The sequence below is a fragment of the Dasypus novemcinctus genome, chromosome 4, assembly GCF_030445035.2.
Source record: "Dasypus novemcinctus isolate mDasNov1 chromosome 4, mDasNov1.1.hap2, whole genome shotgun sequence".
Classification (NCBI taxonomy): Eukaryota; Metazoa; Chordata; class Mammalia; order Cingulata; family Dasypodidae; genus Dasypus; species Dasypus novemcinctus.
Window position 1 is genome coordinate 78,319,134 of NC_080676.1, and position 27,348 is coordinate 78,346,481.

General features: G+C 42.0%; 1 protein-coding gene across 1 annotated transcript in view; it reads right to left on the minus strand.

Moving 5' to 3' along the window:
* Positions 1-27,348, minus strand: part of CASR (calcium sensing receptor) — a 93,619-nt gene that overhangs the window by 34,861 nt on the left and 31,410 nt on the right. The window contains exon 2 of the mRNA XM_058295710.2: positions 372-794. Within this exon, the coding sequence (XP_058151693.1) occupies positions 372-556 (185 nt within the window). The 5' untranslated portion in view covers positions 557-794. The remainder of the gene's footprint in view (positions 1-371; positions 795-27,348) is intronic.

The following is a 27,348-nucleotide window of genomic DNA, read 5'->3' on the forward strand; positions in this document are numbered from 1 at the left end:
TGGGGCATGGAAGATCAATGGGATGTTTTGCTACTCAGGTTCACAAGACTTCTAATGAAAATCCTTCTAGGTGCTCATTATAAGTAAGGTGGGCTGCCCTGGGTGAATAATGGTGATTTTGTTACCAAAAACCAAATCACAGGGCACACTCTTTAGCAGGCTGTGGATTTTCCCACTCAACATCCTTGACATTTTATTTTTGGAAAGAATTTCTTCTTTTTAAAGGGAAATTAATATACATCAGCATTACCACCAATCAACATTTTAAAAAAGAGAATCGAGTTTGAAAAAATACTCTTGTGGGTTTGATGCAGTTTTTCTCTAACCACGCAGAAGAGAAGAGACTCTCAGACTTAAGCTCCTGCCCTTACCTGATACATTCCACGGACTCTGGCCTTGATTTTAGGTCTTGATCTTTGGCTGCTACTCCAAAATGAATAGGAAAGAGTCCCCCAAGGATAATGTCCCCTTTCTTCTGGGCTCGCTGGTCAGGCCCATAGGCAGATGTACACCAGGCAAATGCCAAGAGGATCAAAGAACAGCTATAAAAAGCCATGGCTCTGCTTTCTCTCCAGGGGAGGAAGAAAGAGTGCTGATTGGGAACCTTGAGAACTTGCCCCCTTGGTGCAGTTCACTCCGTGTGGTAGGGGCACATGTCTACAGAGTGACTAACAACAGACTGGAAGCTGTGGTGATTGAATTTCCATTTCTGCTTTCCCCATTGTGGACTAGTAAGGTGGGTGATGCTGGAGATTTTAGGAGCCACATCATGGAGAGACCATGTACGATGCCCTCTAAAAGAAAAGAGAGACAAAATGAATTCAGCTAAGCCTAAATTCCATCTTGTTACGATGGCTGAACAGAATTTCCATTTTCAGGGGCTTAGGGAGAGCAGGTTGGGAAGGCATGACTTAGGATCCATATTTTTTAAAGCGCTCTTATGTAAGATAGGGAAAACTACCTATGCCTGAGAAGGACAGCGTTCAGTTAAGAGAGGCCACATTTTAAAGGGACCATTGAGAAGCCAAGGCTTCCAAAGCTGTTGCCACTAGATTTTAATTCATGCATTCTTCCCCTTGTAAAGTACACAGAATTGGCTAATAGTGGCAGTTTCTTATAGTATAATAATCTTAAGTACAGTTTATTCAGCACATCTATTCTATAGAAAATAGAGAATGAGTCATATTTCAACTTAAATCTGACATTAAACCAAGCAAAATGTCATAAAGGGCGCCTCATTATTTATTTATTTATTTACTTATTTTTTTCCCATTATTTATTTAAATAAGTGGAATGTGGTATTTCCCTTTCTTGTGCCTCCTCATCACAGGTCTCTGGTCCAGTGTGTAATTGACAGTCTACAAGATTTTAATAGTTCTTGTCAAGGATTCAGATAAATCATGGGACAAATCATGTTCTACAAAGCTCAGAGGTTCAATCTAGGGGAAAGCCTTTCTGCTATAGCATGACTATCCTAGTAGGAGCCCTCTGATAGTTTCACACTACATCCCCTCACTGGATGCTCTCACCCACCCAATGGGTCAATTACCTATTACATGTTGATGTTAGCTAAATGTACAGCCTCTCCTGAGTTCCAAGTCCAAGCATTGAGCTACCAACTGGGCATCTCCACCTGGATGTCCCAGAGGTGCTTCCAACTTAGAAGTCTATAAACTCACCTCTCTCCCAAACTTGTACCTCCTTCACTGTTTTCTTTCCCAGTGAATAACATGCCACCCCCAAAGACCCAAAGTAAGGAGTCATCCTTGCCATTTCTCTTTTCTCATTATTGATCTTCATATTCAAGCAATCATCAAGTCCTATAGATTCTACTTCCTAAATACCTCTGGAATCCAGCCATGCCTCTTCATTTCCAAGGCCATCTTAAGCCACCATCGTATCTTATCTGCATGTCTACAATGCTTTCCTGACTGGCCTTTCCATCTCCAGTTTAGCCCTTTGCAATCAACCTTTCCAAATCTTTGGACACAGGAAAACACGTGGTTTGTAGCACAGGCTCTGGAATTAATCCTCGACTTGAGCTACAGTTCTACCACTTCCTAAGTCTAACTTCAGGCAAGTCACTTAACCTCTCTGGTCTTAATAAAATAATGCATGGAGAGCCATTAACACAGTGCAGCCTGTGATCTCACAGAAATGCTAGCTGTGATGATGAATATCTTTCCAGTCTCATTCTTGCTAGTCTTTCCTTTGAATTCCACGTTTCAGCCCTAGTAAACATCCTTCAGTTCCTCAAGTACACCAGGATTTTTTAAATCCCCAGACCTCCCATATGCTGTCCCTTCTCCTTGGCCCCTCTGGCCTAAACTTTGCCTGGCTAACATCTACTTATCCATAGTTCAATTTTCAGATATCCAGAAGTGAGGAGGTATGGCTTGGCAAGGGGGCTTTTGTGTGAATGAAGAAAAGACCTCCTAGGTGGCAGACACAGCCTTGCACCAAGGGCTACAGCTTGGGCAGTGGAGCACAGGCTGGATTTCAGCCACCAACTCCCCTCAGTTGTGCAAAGGGCAACCTATAGAACTCTCAAGGGGTCTTCCCTGAACCCCCAGGCTAGGTAATCTCTTATATCTTGTTATAGCCTCTTACATCTTAGATCTTGGACTTCCTCTCTTGGAAGCTTCATCACACTTTATTATAGTTATATACACACTGTTTGATTCCAAAACCTAAGTTCATATCTCAACAATTGTGACATGCTTGCTGCTCTCTACCTTTTGGGAACCCACCACCTCCCCCGACAGCCATCCTGGCAGAGTGTGCTGGGTTTCATATGAAAGGAGTACCCCAACAGGCATCCAGTATTCATGGAATTGCCTCCAGAACCATCTCTGAGGATATTCACTTAACGTCTGAACATCTATGACCCTTCCAGTTCTCTGACTCCTCCTGCTTTACAGTTTTGGCTTCATTCCTTGGTCATACATTCATAAGCGCATGTGCTAAGACCTGGGAATGCAAAGGTGACAGACACATACAGGCTTCCTGCCTTCAGGAGCTCCCAGTCCAGTGAGGCAGACACATGGGCATAGAAGATCAAAATTCACCTCAATACTCGGAAGTGAAAAAAATTTGCAACTTTATTTTCTATGACTAAACTCAACTTTGCTCCATAGCACTTAGCATCATGCCTGAAATAGTAATTTCTGAATAAATGTTTGTCAAATGAATGCATAAAAAAGGAAGTACTCGGGAAGGAGAAAGAAACTAGCATTTATTGAACCAGGCATTTTGTCAGGTCCTTTAAATAGCCAGTGCATTTTAATCCTCACAACAGTTTTTAAAAGAAAATGGTGATAACTCCGTTTCTTAGATTGGGGAATAGATTCTCCATATATTCAGCTTACTTAAGTAAGAAATTCTGGGCACTTGAATTAAGAATGTTTCTAGAACCCAGAACTATAAGGAGACCCAGGTACTGAATTAAGAGAAAGAACATTATAATTGGTTAGGGTAAGTCACTAAGACCAGTTAGGTTTTTCCTGTGAAAGATTAACTACTTAGAGAAATTTATTAACTTCATTAGTCCATTTCAACAGAAAATTCACGGCAAGAAGTAATAGATGGAGAAGAGATTTCAGGTCAATTTGCAGCAGTAAACTCCACCAATCTTCTCTTTTTAGTTCCATTACCAGGGTCTAATCTGTTTTCAAGGCACTTCTAGAAGTGCCTTCTCCTTTCCATTCCCATTGCCAGTCCCTTAGTCAAGGCTCCAATCTCCTCCCATCTCCCCTGCTGCAAAAGGTTTCTTTTCTCTCTACTTCTCTCTTCCTCCCCACCATACATCGATGACCAGAGTAGTAACAAGTGTGATCCTAGTACAGTGGCTTAACCACTGGAGTGCTTCACTGTGACTTCAGCTTTTATTAGAATATAAAAGATCTTGAATAATCACAGCACTTTTTAGTATCTGCAGCAGAGGCTGCTTATTATACCCCCCCCCCATTTTTGTACTCCTTTTATGTCACAGTAAAATAGTTTTTAGCTGGACAAATGGTTATCCAAAGTAAAGACTTCTTTCCCTAACATCCTTTTTGATTGTGTGTTTATATGACTAAGCTCCAGCCAATGGGGTATAAGCTGAAGTATCTTGTGGCAGCTTCTAGGAACCTTGTTTGAGCTGGTGTTCGCCCTTTGCCTTTTCACCCCCACCCCCCCTTCTGCTTGGTGGAGGTGGACGACAGCTGGAGCTCTGGAGCCCAGAGCATCGTGACACATGAGCAGAAGAGCCACATCCAAGGCAACGACGGCACCATGAACTGCAGATTTTATGGAGCAGAACCTTGATATCACACCATGTCTGGACTTTCACACGACAGAGAAAAAAAGTTTCTGGCTTGTTTAAATCACTGTTAAATATTTTTCTTACAGAGCTATAGCTAATAGTTATCAATCCAAGAGTGACAAATACTTTTTTTTGCTCTTGTTACTAAAAGTTAATTCCATTTAAGTCATACATAATCATGTTTGCCCTCCTGCAGAAAAGAAAAAAAGAAAAGAAAAAGAAAAATGCAAACACAAAATTTCGACAGTATTTATTCTTTCTCTCAGTGGCAGATAAATCCTGGGAAAATAAATGGCTTATGGACCAGTTGATTTTATGATCAGAAAGTCCTTGACATCACAAGGAGTGTTTCAGCGTGGATAGATGATCATCCATTCAAGAGATGTGGGATGGAAGGTCAGAGCATATGGCTGGATGTAAATTCATGCAATTTTATTCATTCAAGAAATATTTATTGAGCATCTCTATGTGCTAGACGGAGTGCAAGAAGCTAGGAAAAGTTGAAATTCTTGCATTCAAGGTGTTCATGGTTTAAAAGGAGAAATAATGTATTATGATACAGTGATGCAAAGGTTATGAAGAGGCATCAACTAAGTGTTGGGGGAGCACAAAGAATGCATGACGTTCTCTGCCTGGTGATTGCCAGGAGAGGGAATTAAGCCAAGGCAGTGTCTGGAAGCTTCATGAAGTTGGGGTCTGTCTCTTTTCCTCACCCTTGTTGTATAGCATCAAGCACAGTACCTGGAACGTTGTAGATGCTCTGTAAAAATAGAAAAAACTAGGGGCTGGTCATGCAGGTCCAGGACAGAAGAGAGAAGGGTGACCTTACAAGACTGAAGTTCCATCATGATCGCAGTTGCCTACACAGCACTGAGCAAGAGGCCTGGTATCAACTAGATGCTCAAATAATACCTGTGGAACTTGTGCTTGTCCAAACAGCAGGAGTATGGCTAATCCAAGTTCCAGGGCCAACTGCAAGTTAAAAGAGGATGGCAAGGCAAGCTTGTGGGTCAGCACTGCGACATTTTAATTTTTGACAAAGTGAAAGCTTTACCCCCAACTCTTGCTGTTTGGCTCTTCACTGTTTCTGGAAATTGTATAACTCTAGACCAGAATGGTTTTGCTCACATTTCAAGTAGAGAAAACTGAGGCACAGACTTCTATGGTTCTCAATAATTTAAAGGCACAGCAAGCTCAAAACCTACGATTTCTCAATTACCAGGTCACAGAAATAAAAATTCTAGATTGTCTAGAAAAAAAGGTGGCTATGAAATCAAATTCAATTTCCAACAGAGATAATATATCTTCATAGGGTAAATATATTTGTCTTTGATTTATTGTATCATATTCCTTGCCCTCTTTCATTACACTGATTATAAAGAAAACGAAATTATCTTTTGAAGCCACTGTTGCAGAAAGGTGAGAGTGCATGTTTTAAATGAAGGTGTACAGGCAAATTCTGAGAACATTCAACCAGGAATCACAAAATCTGTGGCTTTGGTTACAGCTTTCTTTACCTGTTGCTAAGGACACATCCACAACCTGAGTTTTTATACATTTGCCTGGTACACATTTGCCAAAGAATTAGGGACACCTTGCCTGTCATCACCAGTGTGACCATCTGCAGTCCTGTCAGACTTCACTCCTGGATTAAAGCAGGGGGCATCTCTTGCTTTGAACGAGGGCCCTCTTTCAGCATGGGGGCGGGGGGAGCAGCACACCAGCAGGTCCAGTCACACTCGGCTGCCTGCTGTCTGCCCGCCAGCTGCACAGGTTCTTAACCTCCATCTCCCTGACAACAGGTGTGACTATCAGAGAGCCCATGCCTCATTTAGCCTGGTAATGGTTTAATTGAGTCGGGAAAATGCAAGGACAGGAGCGTGATAAAAAACCAGCTGAGCCGTGTTCCTGTTAGCCACTGAGAAAAGCTATCAGGAGAGGAAGGAAAAAGGATGGACAAGAGTGGTGAGGACTGACACTGGGTGCCAAGCTAAGTGGAGAGAAAGGAGCCCAGACAAAACAAATAAAGGGGATGAAGGAGAGGAAACTAACATCCATTAATGTAGTACCATGACCTCCTTGAGGGCAGGACCTGGCCCGTCAGGTTCTGGTCTGGCACGTGGAGGGGCTTCCTAAAGGACTGTTGAGTGAATGAATAAAAGCATGCAGTGCTCACAGCGTGAAAAACTGTGCTAGGAGTTTAAGATGTTATCTCAAGGAGAAAGAAAAAGAGAGAAGAAACAGAATGGCAGTTGAGAGTGGGGAAAATTCAAGATTAAAGTATGACCAAAAAATACTCATTCTCTGCTCTCGAATCTTGTGTGTTGAACACATGCCAACTTTGGGCTTCAAAGACTCCGAGACCTGCTGTTCAACAACAGGAATGACTGAGTTGCTGGGGACACGGGTCCCATGTTAAGCAATTATATTCCTGAAACATTTCCCTTCATGCCTGAAGTAAGCTCTGTGGATGGATGTGCTGACACCAACAGGGTTAATGAAATGGTTCAGGTGAAACACAAAGATATGCAAGTCATGTTTTTACATAGAGAAATGCCAGCGCCTTGAGTCCTGCATAAAAGAAGCGTTTCTGTTGGAAATATCCTGGTTTGCCTTTTGAAATCTCAAGGAACCCTGCCAGTCTGGTGTCCCAAGACATTAAGAGACATGCCAAAGTGAAGTGTTCTGTGGTAAATTCACAGCATGGTGTGACTGTAATGAACACCACTGGGGTTCTGTGGTAAATGGTAGCACATTTCCTACTGAACTGTAAACTTGAATATGATTAAAATGGCAACTTTTGATACATATATTTGCTGCTACAATAAAAAGTTAAAAAATTTTTTTTTTAAAGTTTGGGAACTGCTATGCACTCTGTGCCACAAGGACACACTTGCCTCCTAAAGGCTCTGAGAGGTCCCATAATACTGCTAAGTATATTATGCCTTCTTTGGACTGTCTTAAGAAAGTACCAGAAATTAGTTCTTGCCTAGTTCTGGAGGCTGGTAGTCTGAAATCAAGGTGTCTGTGGGGCCATGTTCTCCCTAAAACCTATAGGGGAGAATCTTCCTTGTCTCTTCTAACTCCTGGTGGTGGCCAGCAATGCTGGGCATCCCTTAGCTTGTAGCCACAGCATCTCAATTCCTGCCTTTGTCATCATACAGAGCCTCCCCTGTGTCTGTCTCTGTGCCAGTGTCCAAATCTCACCTTTAATAAGGACACCAGTCATATTGGATCAGGGCCCATCTTAGTCCAATTTGTCTCACATTAACTAATCACATCTTCAAAATTCCTCTTTCCAAGGTCACAGTCATGAGATAAGGGTTTAGATTTGAATATTGAACAATGGCTATTTCACCTTGTTTAACCCAGTCCTCACAATTTCATTTGAGCATGGGACACTTTGTTTTTCTGCAGGACACTCATTACAGTGTTGTAGAATACAGGTGTGGGAAGTGTTCACTTAGTAGAAAGCAAAACATCCATAACCTGATCTGCTCCCACATTCTATGAATGTATTCTTGTATGGGGAGACATGTCTTCTCCTCATTGGACATAACATGTTTTGTAACCCCAGGTATGAAATTCCAAAAGATAGTATTAGATAGTAAGAAGTGAGGTGAGGAGAGGTGATTGCTACCATATATCAGTGATTGTTTGGCATGGGGTATATATCTCTACTCTGTTCAGCTACCAAGGGATGCTTATGCTTCACACAACACGCTTGTGCACTGTGCCTTTCTCCTTCCCACTCACAGCTCCCCTGGCATCACATGGTGGTCCTTTACAAGGACCACTGGAGACAAGCAGTGGTGTGATGGTAAATCATCTTACCAAAGGGGGAAAAATGGTCTTAATTTGTAGTTTTTGCTAAATATTCCTACTATGGCCAATTTCAAGCTACCAACAGTTTAACAATTACCTCTAAAAAAAAAATTCCTGCACTTAAAGCTTCATTAAATCCTGGGGAAATGTGTGTAGCTTGAGTCTTCATAGCTTACAGCACCAACTACATCCTCAACTCCTACTACAAAGCAAGCAAGGGAGAAAAGACAAGAAAGCCCCAAACTAAAGGGAGAAACTACATCCAGAATAAATACATCTAGCAAGCCAGAGATGAAAAAAACAACAAAAAATTACAATCCATACCAAGAAACAGGAAGATATGGCCCAGTTAAAGGAACAAGATAAGCCTCCAGATGACATAAAGGAGTTGAGATGACTAAACATAGATGTTCAAACAAATCTCCTTAATAAATTCAATGAGATGGTTAAAGAGATTAAGGATATTAAGAAGGCACTGGGGAAGCACAATGAAGAATATGAAATATATACAGAAGAAGAGCAGACCTTATGGGGAATGAAAGGTGCTATAAATGAAATTAAAAATACACTGGAGGCATATAACAGAAGATTTGAGGAAGCAGAAAAAAGGATCAGTGAGCTTGAAGACATGGCCTCCAAAAGCAATCATACAAAAGAACAGATGAAAAGAGTGGGAAAAATTGAACAGGGTCTAAGGGAACTAAATAATAGCAAGAGATGTGCAAAACATGTCATGGGTGTCCCAGAAGAAGAAGAGGGAAAGGGGCAGAAGGAATATTTGAAGAAATAATGGTGGAAAATTTCCCAACCCTATTGAAGGATATAGATATATGTGTCCAAGAAGCACAATGTGCTCCCATCTGAATAAATCCAAATAGACCAACTCTGAGACTTATACTAATCAGAATGTCAAATGCCAAAGACAAAGAGAGAATTCTGAAAGCAGCAAGAGAAAAGCAATGCATAAAATATAAGGGATACCCAATAAGATTAAGTGCTGATTTCTCATCAGAAACCATGGAGGCAAGAAAGCAGTTGTATGATGTATTTAAGATACTGCAAGAGAAAAACTGCCAGCCAAGAATTTAATACCTGGCAAGATTATCTTTCAAAAATGAGGGTGAGATTAGAATATTCACAGATAAAGAGAAACAGAGAGAGTTTATAATAAAAAGACCAGCTTTGAAGGAAACACTAAAGGGAGTGTGACAGTCTGAAAAGAAAAGACAGGAGAGAGAGGCTCAGAAGAGAGTCTAGAAATGATGACTGTATCCGTAACAGTAACTGAAAGTGTCAAAAATAAAATGACAGATAAAATGCAAAGATAGAAATGGATAAAATAAGAACTGCCTTTACAGTAATAACATTGAATGTTAATGGATGGAACTCCCAGGTCAAAAGACACAGACTGGCAGAATGGATAAGAAAATATTGGGAAGTGGATTTGGCTCAACTGATAGAGCATCCACCTACCATATAGGAGGTCCAGGGTTCAAACCCAGGGCCTCATGACCTGTGTGGTGAGCTGGCCCATGTGCAGTGCTGATGTGCGCAAGGAGTGCCGTGCCATGCAGGGGTGTCCCCCATGTAGGGAAGCCCCCTGCATGAGGAGTGCATCCCTCAAGGAGAGCCTCCTTGCACACAAAAAAGTACAGCCTGCCTAGGAGTGCTGCTGCACACATGGAGAGCTGATGCAGTAAGATGATGTAACAAAAAGCAACACAGATTCCCGGTGCTGCTGACAAGAATGCAAGTGGACAAAGAAGAAAACACAGCAAATGGACACAGAGAGCAGACAATGAGGGGAGGAGGGGGAGAGAGAAGGGGAGAGAAATAAAAAAAAATAAATCTTAAAAAAAAAGTAAACATTAAGAAAAAAAAGAAAATATGAGCCATCTATATGCTGTCTGTAAGAGTCTCACTTTAGACCCAAGGGTAACAATAGATTGAAAGTGAAAGGTTTGAAAAAGATATTCCATGCATGCAGTAACAAAAAAAAAAAAAAAAAAGCTGAGGTAGCTATACTTATATCAGATGATATTGATTTTAAAAGCAAAACTGGGGAAACGGACTTGGCCCAGTGGTTAGGGCGTCTGTCTACCACATGGGAGGTCCACAGTTCAAACCCCGGGCCTCCTTGACCCGTGTGGAACTGGCCCATGGGCAGTGCTGATGTGTGCAAGGAGTGCCCTGCCATGCAGGGGTGTCCCCCGCGTAGGGGGGCCCCACGTGCAAGAAGTGCGCCCCATAAGGAGAGCCGCCCAGCAGAAAGAAAGTGCAGCCTGCCCAGGAATGGCGCCACCCACACTTCCCGTGCCGCTGATGACAACAGAAGCGGACAAAAGAAACAAGATGCAGCAAATAGACACAGAGAACAGACAACCGGGGGAGGGAGGGAATTAAATAAATAAAAATCTTTAAAAAAAAAAAAAAGCAAAACTGTTATTAGAGACAAGGAAGGGCGTTACTTATTAATAAAATGGATGATTCACCAGGAAGAAATAACAATCATAAATGTACATACACCTAACAAGGATGCCCCAAGATACATGAGGCAAATACCGGCAAAACTTAAGGGAGAAACAGACGTCTCTACAATAATATTTGGAGACTTCAGTACACCACTTTCAGCATTGGATAGAACATCTGGGCAGAGGATCAACAAAGAAACAGAGAACTTGAATAATATGATAAATAGACTATATCTAATAAATATATACAGAACAGTGCACATGAAAAACAGCAGGATATATATCCTTTTCAAGTGCTCATGGATATTTATGTAGGATGGACTATGCTGGGTCACAAAGCAGATCTCAATAAATTCAACAAAATCAAAATTATACAAAGCACTTTTTTCTGATCTTAATGGAATAAAGTTGGAAATCAACAAGCAGCAGAAAAAGGGAAAATTCACATATATATGGAGATTAAACAACACACTCAGATAATCAATGGGTCAAAGAAGAAAGTTCAAGAGAAATCAATAAATATCTTGAGTTGAATGACAATGAGAATACAACATATCAGAACCTACTGATGCAGCAAATGCAGTGTTGAGAGGAAAATTTATAGCCCTCAGTACTTACATTAAAAAAGAAGAGCTAAAATTAATGACCTAATTACACAACTGGATGAACTAGAAAAAGAACAGCAAACAAACCCCAAAGCAAGTAGAAGGAATAAAATAACAAACATCAGAGCAAAAGTAAATGAAATTGAGACCAAAAAAATTAGAGAGAATTAACAAAACCAAAAGTTGGTTCTTCAAGATTAACAAAATCAACAAACCCTTAGCTAGACTGACTAAGAATAAAAAGAGAGAAGAGGCAAATAAATTTTTTTAAAATGTAAAAAGGAACATTATTACTGACACCACAGAAATAAGAAAGATCATAAGAGGATACTATGAACAACTTTATGCCAAAAAACTAGACATGTAGGCAAAATGGAAAATTCCTAGGAATGCACAAACAGCCTACACTAATGCTAAAAGAAATAGAAGACCTCAACAAACCAATCACAAGTAAAGAGATTGAACCAGTCATCAAACAGCTCCCCATAATGAAAAGCCCAGGACCAGATAGTTTCACAGGTGAGTTCTATCAAACATTCAAAGAAGATTTAATACCAGTCTTAATCAAGCTCTTCCCCCCCAAAAAAGAACAAGAAGGAATGCTACCAAACTCATTCTATGAAGGCAGTATCACCCTAATATCAAACCCAGATAAAGATATTACAAAAAAAGAAAATTACAGACCCATTTCTCTAATGAATACAGATGCAAAAATCCTCAATAAAATACTTGCTAATCAAATCCAACACCACATTAAAAGAATTATTTATCATGATCAAGTGGGTTTTAAACTAGGCATGCAAGGCTGGTTCAATACAAGAAAAGCAATCAGCATAACATACCACATTAACAAGTCAAATAATTAAAAATCACATGATCTTATTGATTGATGCAGAAAAGGCATTTGACAAAATACAGCATCCTTTCTTGATAAAAATATTACAAACATAGGAATTGAAGGAAACTTTCTCAATATGATAAAGGACAGATGAAAAACCCGCAGGTAACATTGTACTCAATGGTGAAAGACTGAAAGCTTTCCTGTTGAGATCAGGGACAAGACAAGGATGCCCACTGTCACCACTCTTGTTCAATATAGTGCTAAAGCAATAAGGCAAGAAAAAGAAATAAAAACATCCAAATTGGAAAGGAAGAAGTAAAACTTTCACTTTTCACAGATGATATGATCCTATATCTAGAAAGTCCCGAAAAATCTACAACAAATCTGCTAGAGCTAATAAAACATTTCAGTAGAGTGTCAGGATACAAGATCAAAATGCAAAAATAAGTGGTGTTTCTATATACTAGTAATGTTCAATCTGAGGAGGAAGTCAGAGAAAAAATTCCATTTACGATAGCAACTAAAAGAATCAAATATTTAGGAATAAACTTAACCAAGGATGCAAAGCACTTGTATTCAGAAAACTATAATGCATTGCTAAAAGAAATTTTAAAAGACCTAAATAATTGGAAGAACATTCCATGTTCATGGATCAGAAGAATAAATATCATTAAGATATCAATTCTACCCAAATTGACATACAGGTTCAATGAAATCCCAATAAAAATTCCATCAGCATTTTTTTAAAAATGGAAAACACAATTATCAAATTTATCTGGAAGGGTAAGAGGCCCCAAATAGCTAGGAAAAGCAAAGTTGGAGGACTCTCACTTCCAGACTTTAAACCATATTACCTAGCTACAGTGGTAAAAACAGTATGGTATTGATATAAAGACAGACACATAGACCAATGGAACTGAATTGATGGTTCAGAAATAGACCCTCACATCTATGGTCAAGTAGATTTTCACAAGCCTATCAAATCCATCCAGCTGGGACAGAACAGTTTATTCAACAAATGGTGCTAGGAGAACTGGATATCCATAGCCAAAAGAAAGAATGAAGACCCCTATCTCACACCTTATACAAAAATTAACTTAAAATGGATCAAGACCTAAATATAAAAGCAAGTACCATAAAAATCCTAGAAGAAAATGTAGTGAAACATCTTCAAGACCTGGTGGTAGGTAATGGATTCTTAAACCTTAAATGGAAAGCAAGGGCAATGAAGGAAAACATGGATAAATGGGACATACTCAAACTTAAGCACTTCTGTAATTCAACTGACTTCATTAAGAAGGTGAAAAGGCAGCCCATCAATTGGAGAAAATATTTGGAAACCACATATCTGGTAAGGGTTTGATTTTCATTCTATATAAAGAGATGATACAACTCAACAATAAAAGAGCAAGCAATCCAATTTTAAAAAGATTTAAATAGACATTTCTCCATAGAGGAAATACAAATGGCCAAAAAGCACATGAAAAAATGTTCCATATCACTGGCTATTAGGGAAATGCAAATCAAAACAATAAGGTATCATCTAACATGGCACAGGATGACCACTGAAAAAACAGACAACATTAAGTGCTGGAGAGGATGTGGAGCAATAGGAACACTCTTACACTGTTAGTGGGAGTGTAAAATGGTGTAGCTTCTGTGAAAGACAGTTTGGTGGTTCCTCAGGAAGCTGAATATAGAACTGCTATATGATCCAGCAATTCCTCTACTAGGAATATATCCAGAAGAACTAAAAACTATGACACAAACAGACATCTGCACACTGATGTTCATAGTGGCATTATTCACATTGCCAAAAGATGGAAACAACCCAAGTATCTATCAACCAATGAATGGATAAACATACTGTGGTATATACACACGATGGAATACTATGAGGCAGTAAGAAGAAATGAAATTGGGACACATGATTACATGGACGAATCTTGAAGACATTACACTAAGTGAAGTAAGCCAGACACAAAGGACAAATTCTGCATGGTTTCATTAATATGAACTAAATATGAAAAATAAACACATGGAGTTAAAATCTAGAGTATAGGTTATTAGGAAATAAGAGGAGGGTTGAGAAGAACTATTGATGCTAAATATATGTAGAAGTTTTAATTAACTTGACTGTAAAAGTGTAGAAATGGTAACACATTATAGTGAGTAGCAACTGGTTTATAAATGGGACTGTGGCTGAAAAGAGTAGTCTGGGGAAGTAAATATTAACTGAAAGAAAACTAAAGAATAGTCTAAGGACTGAATAGCACAGTGAACCCAGAGGTGGATGAGAACTGTGATTAAGCATACAAATTTAAGAGTGTCCTGTGAGCTAGAGCAGATGTACATCACTATTGCAGTGTGGTGGGAATGTAGAGAAGCATGGGAAAACAGTAATTGGTGTGACCTGTAATAGTCTTGCATCAATGCCAAAGATGTACTGTGTTGATAATGGAGGTGTATGGAAAAAGTGTGCCAAATGTATGCTCTGGACCATGGATGGTGGTAAGAGTCTGATGATATAATCTCATAATCTGTAACAAATGTTCCACCATGGTGTGGTATATTGGTGAAGGGGTGTTGTATGGGAATTCTGCACATACGTATGATTGTTTTGCAAGTTCACAATCTCTGTAATAAAAAAATACATTTTTAAAAAATGGGGTGGGTTGGGGAAAAAAATACACCAAGTATAAGATAGGGACTATAAATAGTACTAATATTTTGACAGTGCTCTTGCATAGTTTGTAACAAATATTTCCCAACAATACAAAGTGTTGGTGGAGGAGTGATGTATGAGACCCTGTATGATGTTGTGTATGTTTATTTTGTAAGTTCACAATATTTACTATACACTTATTGTGTATGCATGCTCATGTATGAGTGATAAATTTCAATTAAAAACACATTTTTTAAAAACCCTGCATTTATCAATTAGCTCAGGTGAGCTGGTCCAAGCCTGCTCAACCACTGGGACAGATCCCTAAGAACATGTTTCTTTGGAAAAAAACTGGTCTAAAGTATTTTAGAGACTTTTTGCATCTTTTACCTCCTCTGTTTCCCTCATTGGTCTGATGGCTTGGCAGCTGCAAGCCAAAATTTGTGACCCAGCTCTAGTGAGGATAGAACCCCAAAGCATGTGTTTTTGTGTTCTAATATTACTCATGGCATTATTTTCTTTCTCCCTGCTGTTATATCACCTCAATCTCTTCACCACATCAAATATTTTATTTTTAATAGACATTAATAGAGATAGAAACACAAAAACTAACACAAAAGTCTGGAGTTTTGCTGTGGATGATAAGAAGTGTCCCAAGGTGAAACTCCTAGTGTAATTAGGAAGAGCGGGTCTGAGAAAGTCATTCTTTCCTTTTTAACTGAGTGGGGACATTTAAGCAGAGCTGTCTTAGGGAACAAGGGCATAAATCAAAAATACAAAATTTTAGAGGTGAGAGAGATCTGGGAAGTTTATCTGGTCCAGACTGAAACCTTCTGACTCATGAGTGTTTGGACCTTGGTGGCCAGTTTTAAACCATGTAGAGAAGCTGGAATTCACAACCCATGGAAGAGTTGCATGAAATTTAGCGATCAAAGGGGAAGTTATTTTTTTTCCCTCCTAACTTGTCAGTGCACACTAGTATATCTCAATAATATCACTTCAGGTCATCAGATAATTAGGCTCTCTTTCAATTACAGCATGAAATCTATTTGTTATGGGAATTCTTTTAGTTTTAATTGGATATCGGGTGCACAAAATTGGATGAGTCATAATCCTTGGTTGGTGACGCTTCCTCATCATGGTCCATGCCTAGCTCACTTATATTTCTTTGTTAAGTAAATTTTAGCAACGGAAAAACATCTGTGAACCTGCCATCAAAAACAAAGAATATCCATTGTAATCTACCTGCAGGTTCCCTCCTGCATCCCATTATCCTGCCTCTCCCCACCTAAGGAAACCACCATCCTGAATCCCAGGTTCATCATTCCTTTGCTTCTTCCACCCACCTTCCCACTCCTGATTGTTTGTGGCTTTTTCGCGCCCCTCCCCGCCTTGTGGCTTTTTTTGTGTGCTGTCTTCTCTCTATGTCCATTTGCTGTGCGTTCTTCTGTGTCTGTATTTATTTTATTTCCCTTCCCCCCATGTGGCTTGCTTGCTGTCTGCTCTCTGTGTCCATTCACTGCGCACTCCTCTGTGTTTTTTTTTTGCTTGTCTCCCTTTTTGTTGCATCACCTTGCTGAGTCGGCTCTTCGCAACACCTGCGGGCCTGGCAGCGCTCTGTAGCGTGCGGTCAAGCCTACCTTCACAAGGAGGCCCCAGGACGTGAACCCAGGGCCTCCCACGTGGTAGATGGGAGCCCAACTGATTGAGCCACAGCTACTTCCCTCTTGATTGTTTTAAAATTTGTAAATCATAACAGTAAAATACTGGAGGGCCCATGCCAAAATGTTAAGAGTGTTTAGATCTCAGTGATAGAATTATAGATTTCTTCCAAATTAAAAAAAAAAAAGTATCACTTTATAAAATAGTAAAGTGTTATAATAAAATGCTATAAAAAGGATGGTTATATAAATTGACAAACATTAAACCATGAAGGAAAAACACTGCGAGGAAAAGGTTTTACTAAGATTTTAATATCTAGTCATACTATATAGACTATAACATATACTCTGGAAAATATGCTTATGGATACTTCTTACTTCTTTATATCCTCTGCCCTTTTTGTTATTTTTTCTTATATATTTTCATCCCCTCAGCTCTATTTCCCTCATCTTTCTCTCTTTTTAAATAAGTTTTTTATCTAATTGTAGTAGACATCAGGTGTGCACAAATCATAAATGAATTTCCACAGTGTGAACACATACATAATCAGCATCTAGCTCATGAAACAAAACTAGAATCTCAAAGGCTCCAATCATGCCTCCTTCCAGCCATTACTTCAGCCAAGGTAACCGGTATCCTACCCGACCTACTATCATGGGTTAATTTTCCCTGTTTTGCAATTTTAAATAAATAGACATATAGTATATCCTATTTTGAATCTGGTTTCTTTCGTTCAACATGATGCTTGCAAGATTCGTTTCTATTGCTGTATGTAACCATTTGTTCTTTCTCATTATTAGATAGTATATTTATATGAAGATATCACACATTATCCTCCTGTTAATGAACAGTCTGGAGATTTTATGAATAGTGTTGCTATGAACATTCTTCTTTTATTTTTGGTTAAACAGCAGGAAATGGGAAATGGATGTGGCTCAACCAATTGGGCTCTCATCTACCATTTAGGAGGTCCAGGGTTCGATGCTCAGGGCCTCCAGGTGAGGGCAAGCTGGCCCACACGGAGTGCCGGCCCATGCAGGAATGTGGCCCTGCACAGGCGAGCCACCCTGCATGGGAATGCTGCCTTGTGCAGGAAAAGCTGCCCCACTCAGGAGTGCTGGTCAACGTGGAGAGCTGGCACAGCAAGATGATGCAACAAGAGACACAGAGGAGGGAAAAGAAGAAGATGTAGCAGAACAGGGGAGCTGAGGTGGTGCAAGAGAGTAATTGCCTCTCTCCCACTCCGGAAGGTCCCAGGATCATTTCCCAGAGCTGCCTAATGAGAAGACAAGCAGACACAGAACACACAGCAAATGGACACAGAGAGCGACGGGGGGAAAGGGAGGCAGTTAAGAAAATAAATCTTAAAAATAAATAAATAAATAATCTTCAGGAATTCATTGGCTCACATGTTGGAGGCTAGAAGTCCAAAATCAAGGCATCAACAGGTTGTAACTTTTCTGAAGTCTGTGGCATCGTGGTAGTGGCTTGCTGTCAATCAGAATCTGCCTCCATCATATGATGACCTGTTCTTTTTGTCTCCTACTCTGGCTTCTACTTCCGTGTCCAAATTTCCTTTGCTTATAAGGACTTGTGTCATACCAGATTAAGTAAGGCCCACCCTGGTTCAGTATGGCTTCATCTTAATTGGCTACTATGAGTATTCTTGAACATGGCTGTTGGTATAGACAGAAGTGCTGGGTCACAGAGTTTATGTATATTTAGCTCTAGTGGATAGTGCCCAAAGGTTTTCCAAAGCGTTTGTACCTGTTTACATTCCCACCAGCAGTATATGAGTTTCTTTAGCTCTATACCCTCACCCACCCTCGGAACTGTCAGTCTTTTTCATTGCAGACACCTCTTTTTTTTTTTTTTTTTTTAAAGATTTATTTATTTATTTAATTCCCCCCCCTCCCCTGGTTGTCTGTTCTTGGTGTCTATTTGCTGCGTCTTGTTTCTTTGTCCGCTTCTGTTGTCGTCAGCGGCACGGGAAGTGTGGGCGGTGCCATTCCTGGGCAGGCTGCTCTTTCTTTTCAAGCTGGGCGGCTTTCCTCACGGGCGCACTCCTTGCGCGTGGGGCTCCCCCACGCGGGGGACACCCTTGCGTGGCATGGCACTCCTTGCGCGCATGGGCACTGCACGTGGGCCAGCTCCACACGGGTCAAGGAGGCCCGGGGTTTGAACCGCGGATCTCCCATTTGGTAGACGGACGCCCTAACCACTGGGCCAAAGTCCGTTTCCCTCATTGCAGACACCTCTTGCTTTCTGTTTTATATGGTTATATTGTACCTACTTGTATTCCTAAAAAGGATTTTAGGAATCTTTTTTAACTATTAGATTTTAGTTGTTTTTAACTTTATAAAAAAGGGTATCTCACTTTATAAAAAAGGGTATTTAACTTCTGAGATCTACTTTTTTCACTGAATATTACATAGTTAAGATTCATTTATATTTTGTTGCATGTTACTTTAGTTCATTATTCTGACTACTGTATACCAGTCCCCGTGTGTGAATGCACTCACTCACTCTCCAATGGACAAGAGTTTGGGTTGTTTCAATAAAACAGTATTCCCTTCGTGTTTGCTTCAGGCACCATGGAATTCAAAAGGGCACTTAACTTGGAAAATTGCCATTTGCTCCTTGCAAATTTCCAAGGCCAAAAATGACATATGTTTGATCATCCAGTTTTAAAGAAGAGTATTCTTCACAGTCATGAAAATCACATCATCTAAAAAACTTAGGTCACTTCCTCTGCTTAATTTACTCTCACAGTCAAAGACCAGAGATAGCAAACTCTCACTCGCCTGGAATAGAATCAGCATCTTTATTTTTTCCAGGAATGTTTCCAAATTCCTTTCAAAACTTTCTGCTTCAGACTAGTTCATATTTGTCTAGTGATATTTGTTAATATCCCATGGACCTTTTTCTAATTTCTTCATGCCATTTTTTAGACTACCCTATCAAAAATGGGTGGCATGGCCATGCACAGTGCTGATGCGCGCAAGGAGTGCCCTGCCACGCAGGGGTGTCCCCCGCATAGGGGAGCCCCACGCGCAAGGAGAGCGCCCCATAAGGAGAGCCACCCAGTGAGAAAGAAAGTGCAGCCTGCCTAAGAATGGCACCGCCCACACGGAGAAATGACACAGGTGACGCAGGAAAAAGAAACACAGATTCCCATGCTGCTGACAACAACAGAAGCAGACAAAGACGACACAGCAAATAGACACAGAGAACAGACAACCGGGGTGGGGAAGGGGGAGAGAAATAAATAAATAAATAAATCTTAAAAAAAAAATGGTGGCATGGAGAAGTGGCTATGGCTCAATCAGTTGGGCTCCCGTCTACTATATGGGAAGCTCTGGGTTCCCATCACAGGGCCTCCTTGTGAAGGCAAAGCTGGCCCTTGCGCCGCAGGGAGCTGACTCGGAGAACTGGTGCAGCAAGATGACAACAAAAGGGAGACAAGCAGATACAGAAAAAACACACAGTGAATGGACACAGAGGAGAGACAGCAAAAGAAAAGGAACAAGCCTCAAGGGGGGAATAAATAAATAAATGAATAAATCTTAAAAAAAAAAATGGGTGGCATGCTTTCACACTGACCTAAGGACAAAAGGAATTTTGCCCCTTATGTGACAGATCTCAAGATGTGTTTGCCTTTTGTCCATAGCACCATAATTTTTCTAGCTCAGGTCCACATTCTGGTCCTCCTAGTTTTTCTAACATACATCTGCTTGGGTAATCCTTTCAGAACCTGTATTTGTATAAATACATTTTTTTTTGGTCCCAAAATACATCACACTGCAATTGTTCAAACTGAACTTTATTTTATGTTTGAAGAGCCATGTCTCACTGTAAAAATGTATTTTGAATTTTATTCCCATTTTTGAAGGACTCATGTCTCCCGATCAGGAAATGCTGGGGAACACTCATTGATTTAATTGCTCCTTCTCTAGCATTGTACAGGAGAATCATTAGCTGTCATTCAAAAAATAAATCCTGGACTTGCTGCATTCTGTCGCCTCTAGGAGAAGAACCTTCATTGCTAATGACATTTGGAGGTGTTCTGGAGGAAGACTGTCTCAAGGTAATAAAGTCTCCCCAAATAAATCCGAGGTATGTTTTTATAAGACTTACTTTGAAGCTAGATTATGAAATTCATCCAACCGATTTCTTGGAAAGTGGTAAGTCTCAGGTAGAAACTTAATGTTACTGTATAAAGAGCCTTAGTCACCTGTCCGCACTGAGCTGGGTATAAGGCGGTGGTTCTAAAAGTGTGGCTCGCTGAACCAGCAGCAGCAGCACTGGAGAACTTGTTAGAAATGCAAATCCTCGGGACCATCCAGGATCTACTGAACCAGGAACTCTGGAAGCCGGGCCCACAAACCTGTGTTTTAACAAGACTCCCTCCCTCTCCCCCACTCCCAGGTAATTCTGACACATGCTTAAGTTTAAGAACCATTGCTAAACTATCTTAAAAGGTTTTTTTATTTGCGTTGGCTCACGGTAGTAGTCTGTCTGTGGCTCTGACAAATTTGTACCTTGAGACAGTTTTTCAAAATGAACTTTTTTCTACCAATACTATAACTTTTTTCCCCCGCATAACCTAAAGAAAAAAATGTATTTTAAACAGAAACAACAATTTTCTGTTTAAAGTCAATTTATTCTTCAGTTTCCCTGAAATCTTTTCATGCGACAGTTGTTAGCAGTTTATGAAACCAGTATTCCAGGAAACACAATTCAGAAATCATTGCTCTCTAGCTAGGGTGACTTTCTGAATCTATAATCAGTATGCCCTGTCTGTGAACCAAGAATCAACAGCCAGTAACCATAGATCTACCACTTCTCACCCTGTCTTCCAGGAAAATTGAGGGGATTTACCTATCTGGTTATCATTTTCCTCAACCAAGTCCTTTGGTTTTTAAACCTAAATCTTTCATTATTAAGTTCCTTTTTTCAAATTTACAAAATGGTACATGTTCTTCACAACTAGTGCTCCCACTTCCTGGTCCCCTTCCTCTCTTCCCGGGGCTCAGTGGGAATGATCCCACACATGCCGCAATCTGGGGTTCCCTGGTGTGCACTCAGTGTCTCTCTGCCTGCTCCTGAGCCATGGCGAGTGGCTCCTGAAGTACGGCTCAGGGTGGGCAGAGGCTCCCAGGGTCAGCCTGCAATTGAGACGACTCACAAAGAGCCCTTGTTCCCGTTCCTCTTTTGAAATAAATTTCTATCCTTTTATTTTTGCTTTCTTCTCTCCCTTTTTTTCTTTCTGTATTCTAGAAGTTTCCAAACTGATTTTTAAGTCTTCTCATAATCTCTCCAATGAGCAATAAGGGCTTTTTAAAAACTTATGGACAAAGGTTACTACTCCCCTTCCTGTTCACCTGTGCTCATGGGTTGATTACATTAGACGAGGAGCCAGCAAACTACAGCCCAGTGGTCTCCCCGGTTTCGTAAATACAGTTTTATTGAAGCACAGGCCTGCCTGCACACTTAGGTAGTATCTTTAGCTGCTTTTATGCTACAGGGCAGCATGGAGTAGTCACTACAGAGCCTGTCTGACCCACAGAGCCTTAAATATGGACTCGTTGGCTTTTTACAGAAAAAGTTTGTTGAGCCCTACATTAGACGGAACACAGAGAAAACACCACTTTTGCCATGACCTGGGCATTGACGGTTTTGGAAATAGCCATTGTGTGAGCATTGGCCTTCGCAAGCTAAAAGTTGCTGACCTCCCTAAGCTTTCTCAGTCAGAGTAAGAGCCCAGTAGTTTACTCTGTGGCCAGAGACACAGGTCACTTCTTCCCCCTTGGTTACAGTCTGACTCAGGAGACCTCAAGGATCTTGTTTGTTTTCCATTTGCTCACATGAACAGAATAGAGTGGGCTGTGTGGTGGGGACTCTCCCCCAATGAAAAAATTTTTAATTAAGTGTGGGAAGTCCAAGGTGGGAAGCTAAATCACCAGCGGCAACATTTTTGCCCCCTTGGATACTGACAGATGAGTCAGTTCCACTGGGAGTTGGTTACCTTCCTGTGAAGACGACTTCAAGGGAGGGTATGATTGGCGGCGCTGGGCTGGGAAACAAATCCTGCTACTACCCAAGAAGCCCTGCGGGTCTGCCCAACACCCTGGCCCCGGCCCTGCACTAGGAGCGGGGTGAGCAGGTTGGGTTTACTACTCTTTCCAGAGAGGGAGGACAGTGGGCTTCTCAGTAAGAAGGTACTAGAAAGGACTTGCAGGGCTTGGGCTTGTGTTAGGTGATTTTGGGGGAGAGTTTAAGGAAGTGGGACTTTGCATGATGTCAGGAAGCAGGGGTAATTCTATGATTTGGTATCTTAATAAATCTTGACTAGGAGAAAGGAAGACTGGAGCAAAGCTAAAGCTATAATTGGTAAAAAAAAAAAAAATAGCCGTGTCTCATATTAGCCAACACAGAGGATGTTTGGTCATTTCTGTGGTTTGGCGTACGGACATGATCTGACGTGATTGCAGAGTGGTCTTGTTTTTGTCTTGACGCATCCTAGCTAGAGTGCACTTGTCTGATGCTGATATTCTGTGACTTTGTTTCTGCTCCTTGGGAGAACACCGAGGCCTTGCCGCTGCTATCTGGTCAGCTCCTGGACGTCAGAGGCTGTTTTTTCTCTCCTCACAGACAATTTCACTTTCGTTGAAGTCACAAAATCACAGGGTAGTGGAACTGGAAATACATTAGAAACCATCTCGTTCCAACCTCTCATCTTTAAGCTAAGGAACGGAAGATCAGAAATGTTCCCTGCCTTGCCCAGCATCACACAGCTCGTGAGTGTTGCGGCTGGTGCAGGAGCACGTTTCCTGAGTCCTGGCCCCCTGCGTACTGTGGCCCTGCCTCTTTCACTAGCCTTATCTCCTTTTTCTGTACTCCAGCCTACCTGGGCTTTCAGTTCCGTTAATGGACTTTTTACTGCTTCAGGCCCTTCCCACATGCTGTTTGCTCCACTTGGAATGGTCTTCCCCCTCTGACCTGCACCTCTTGCTTAAATAATTCCTACGTATCCTTTGAGGATGTGCTCGAACACCACCTCCCTAAGGAAGCCCTTCCTGATTCTCCAGACCTCGCTCTCATAGTGCTCCGTACATCTTCCTGGCACGTCCCTGCCACAGTGCCTCTACTCTCCACGCAGTCAGGCCCCTCACCTGTCTTGTTCATTGCTGTATGCTCAAGACACACTAGATGCTCAATATGCTTATGTCAAATGAATGGACAAAATGAACGGATGCTTTACCTCTAGCCTGGAAAAGGCTCCACGCCATTCGAAATCTTTTCATAGTTCAACAACAAAAAAGGTTCTGAAATCTCTTCTGGGAGCCTCAGTATAAACATACAGTCTGGTTGCATGTACAGAACATAACAGGCTAAAGTAAAAATGCTGAGGTGTTTCAAGGAGGTGGAGGGTGACTTTGATAACCCCACCCCAGTGCCGTCCTTCCTGTGATCTCTATCTGGACATGCGGGCCCATGTGCAGCCAGGAGCCTTTCATGCTCCTGAACCAGCGAGCAGTCCTGGGAACTGAAGCTGCGACTGCAAGCCCATCATTATTTAAAATGTTACAAGAGAACATAGAGCCGCTAACTGTTGGGCATGAAAAGCCTAGGAAGATGAGATAGTCCAGAGGTTCTTATAAGTTTTGAGGGGAGAGGGTGTAGTTCTCTTAATGCTGATGAAAGCTATGGCTAGTCTTGCCAGAAAAATGCACACTCGAACAGAATTTTATTAGCTTCAGATGGTCATGTACCTTTAAAGCAAGGTTAAGTGACTTGTCCAAGCCCACACCGAGGCAGAGCAAGACTGGAAGCCAGGTTTCCTCATTCCCAACCCAGTATCCTTTTCTTTGCACCAAAGTGTTTACCCATCACAAGAGGCAGCAGGGCATAACAGTTAAAGGCACAGGCTCTGGACAGACCCAGTGTTCAAACCTCTGCTTTAATGACCACTGCCTGATGATCTGGGGCAAGTTATTTAATCTCTGTGCCTCTATTTCTTCATCTGTAATGCAGGAATGACAACAGTAGGGTTGCAGTAAGGATTATTCTAAAAGAACGCTTGTACGAATTTAGCATAGAGCTTGGCACATAATAAATGCACCATAAATATTAGTTCTTAATATGGTGATGACAGTGATAACCCTTAGGGACTTCCTTTCCTTGGATTGAGCAGGATGGTGACTTGCTACCCCTCTCTCCCTCCCAGGTCCAGAATACACTTGGTTTAGCTCTCCCAAAGCATGCCTACCTTTAAAGAGCAGGTATATAATGATGAGAGAAAACTGGGCAAAAAGTCAGACAAGCCACCCAACAGCAGGTCAGAGAAATGGTGCCCACCGTGATGCAGGAGGCATCCAAGCTGGAGGAGAGGAGCTGTAGGACACATCCCTACAGTGGGAGTTGGGGGAGAGGGACTGGACCGTTTTCTGATACAGGCCAGGTGGTGGCACTCAGGAAGCTGCGAAAAGTCTGAACTGATGGCAAGCAGAAAAAGCAAGAAAAAATAGTTGTAAATGCCATAGTCTCCAGGGAGCTAAGTTTTGGGGAGAGGTGGGTTTTGAGTGTGCAAATCCCTGATCCTTTATGCATCAGTTGGATAGAACATGCATGCAATAACTTGGGAGAAAGTTTGTGAAAAAAACAAACGAAGTCGTGTGGAAGGGACAGAGGATGAGAAGGGTCAGGAGACAGGGATGAGCTGTTGTCCTTCTCCGGGCTTTGGCCACTGCGTCTGTAGGTGACCGAGTGGGGCCGCACAGGCCTGCGGGTCCCGGGAAGTGTCTCCTGTGAGGGCGGAGCCTCAGCGAAGGGCTGGGCTTAGAAGAGGCCTCGCTGCCTCTCCCCTCGTCCTCGCCTCCTTCTGGGGAGGGTCCCCGTCCTCCCTCCCTCCCAGCCTCCACCCTCTGCCCTGCGGCCGGGACGTGCAGGGGCGGGGCGGGCGGGGAGGACGCGTCCGCGTGCGGGAAGCAGGTTCCTTTCTCCGCCGTCAGCGCCGCGGTTCCGCCCGCGCTTTCCACACGCCCGCATCCGCCGCCGCGCCGGCGGTGCTGGAGCAGAAAGATCGCAGCTCGATTTTCAGCCGCCGCCGGCCCGTGGCGTCAGCAGCGAAGAAGGGGTGTTTTGATGGCCAGTGCGTGGAGCTGCGGGAGCGGCCCCCTCTGACGCCGCGCGGCGGGCTGCCCTGGCTGTCCCCGGCGCGCGCGGACGCGGCCTCGCCACCGCTGCCTGCGCGCCGTGGCCGGACTCGAGGACGCGGGCCCAACGGGCTGGGCTCCCCGAGGTGTTGCTGATACTTAAGGCCAGGAAAACGCTTTTGCGCGGAATGCATACAAGTTATTAATAGAATCCAAAAATGCCAGCGGAGGCATCTTAGAATATGTTGAGTCTAAATTGCCCCATTTTACAAACGGGTAAACTGAAGCTCAGAGAGGGGAAGTGGCTTGCCGAGGCCACACAGCCAGGCGCTGGCAGTGCTAGGATTAAGTTGTGAATGTTCCTCCTCTCACTTCAGAGTTTATTTTAGTAAGGATGGAAGGCTTATTACTTTAAAATTTATTGTTAGTGTGTAAACTTTCTACAAAAGAAAGTAAACCACAATGTCCCTCTGGAAAATTTAAATAGTATGTTAAAATGATACGGAATTTTAGATTTGGACAGAGGTCTAGCTCACTCCCTCATTTTAGTTAACTACTTCTTGGTGGTAGAGAAGCTTATAGAGTCCAGTGGGCCCAGTCCACTGCCACCCAAAGTTATTAAACAAATAAACCCACATGAATTCCAAATACTTCAGGGATAATAGGACATTTTGCTACTGGGGTGTGTCTTGATTTTGAAGGTGGACTGGAAGTGGGAGTGAGGAGTGTGGAGTCTGGCAAACAGTGTTTAACAGACTTGAAAACGTATATATATATATATATATATATATATATATATATATATATATATATATATATATATAAAAATCCTGAGACTGTTTACAATAAAATATACCCTAAACATGTAGTATCTATATAGTATTGAGGGAAAAACATGGGAGTTTTTCAATCTTGTAGGGACTTAACTGGATAGACATGACTGTGTAAACAACTGTGGTAACCCCAAGAATCTGAGAGGTAGATCACTTATAATAAAATACTAATGAAGTGATTGAGAAGCCCAGAAAAGATCAATAAGCAGGCACCTGAGGGATGTAACTGAGAAGAGCGGGGGCACTGGCGGGTGGAAGGTGTGGGCAGGGGGAGATGTTCACTGCGGGTTAGGGGCCTTGGTGGGGAGGAGCCGGGCCGTGAGGGTTCAGGAGGGGGCAGCACGGCGCTCCCCTCTCAACATGGTGCTTGTGCCCCCGACTCAGGTCAGCCCTTTGCTAGTGCACGTCCCAGGGAAAGTATAGTGGGGCTGACCCTTACCTCACAGGGCTAGACGCTAACACGTGTAAAAGCACATGTAACACCAGTCCCGAAAAACAAACATAGCTCCTTCCTGTCTTCTCAGCCCTTCCTCTCTTGTAAGTGAACAGTACCTCCATCTCTTGTGCCTCTAGAGTTCCAGTTCCAACCAGAGACAGAAGATGAGTCCATGCAAGTAGAACACCAGAGACGAGACCTTGATTGGAGGGGCCTGAATCCCTTTCCTTTCTCTATACCCAGCAACACTTTATAATAGGAAATAGTGGGAGACGCCACGCCCAGTAAGCGAGGCTTAGTATGCAGAGATGGTACAATCTCATCACGGAGCACTATGCAGTCACTAAAACCTAGTAAAACCACCGAAAGACATGGGGCAATACGATAGCCTGGTAAATCCATTAAAGAACACATTGACAGAACAGAATATATGCAGAACCAGTTTTGTTTTAAAAACATGAATAGACAGAGGAAGAAAAGATTGAGTATCACTAGCAATCCTGCGAGCTAGGCCGGGAGGAGGTTACTATTACTAGTCCCGTGATG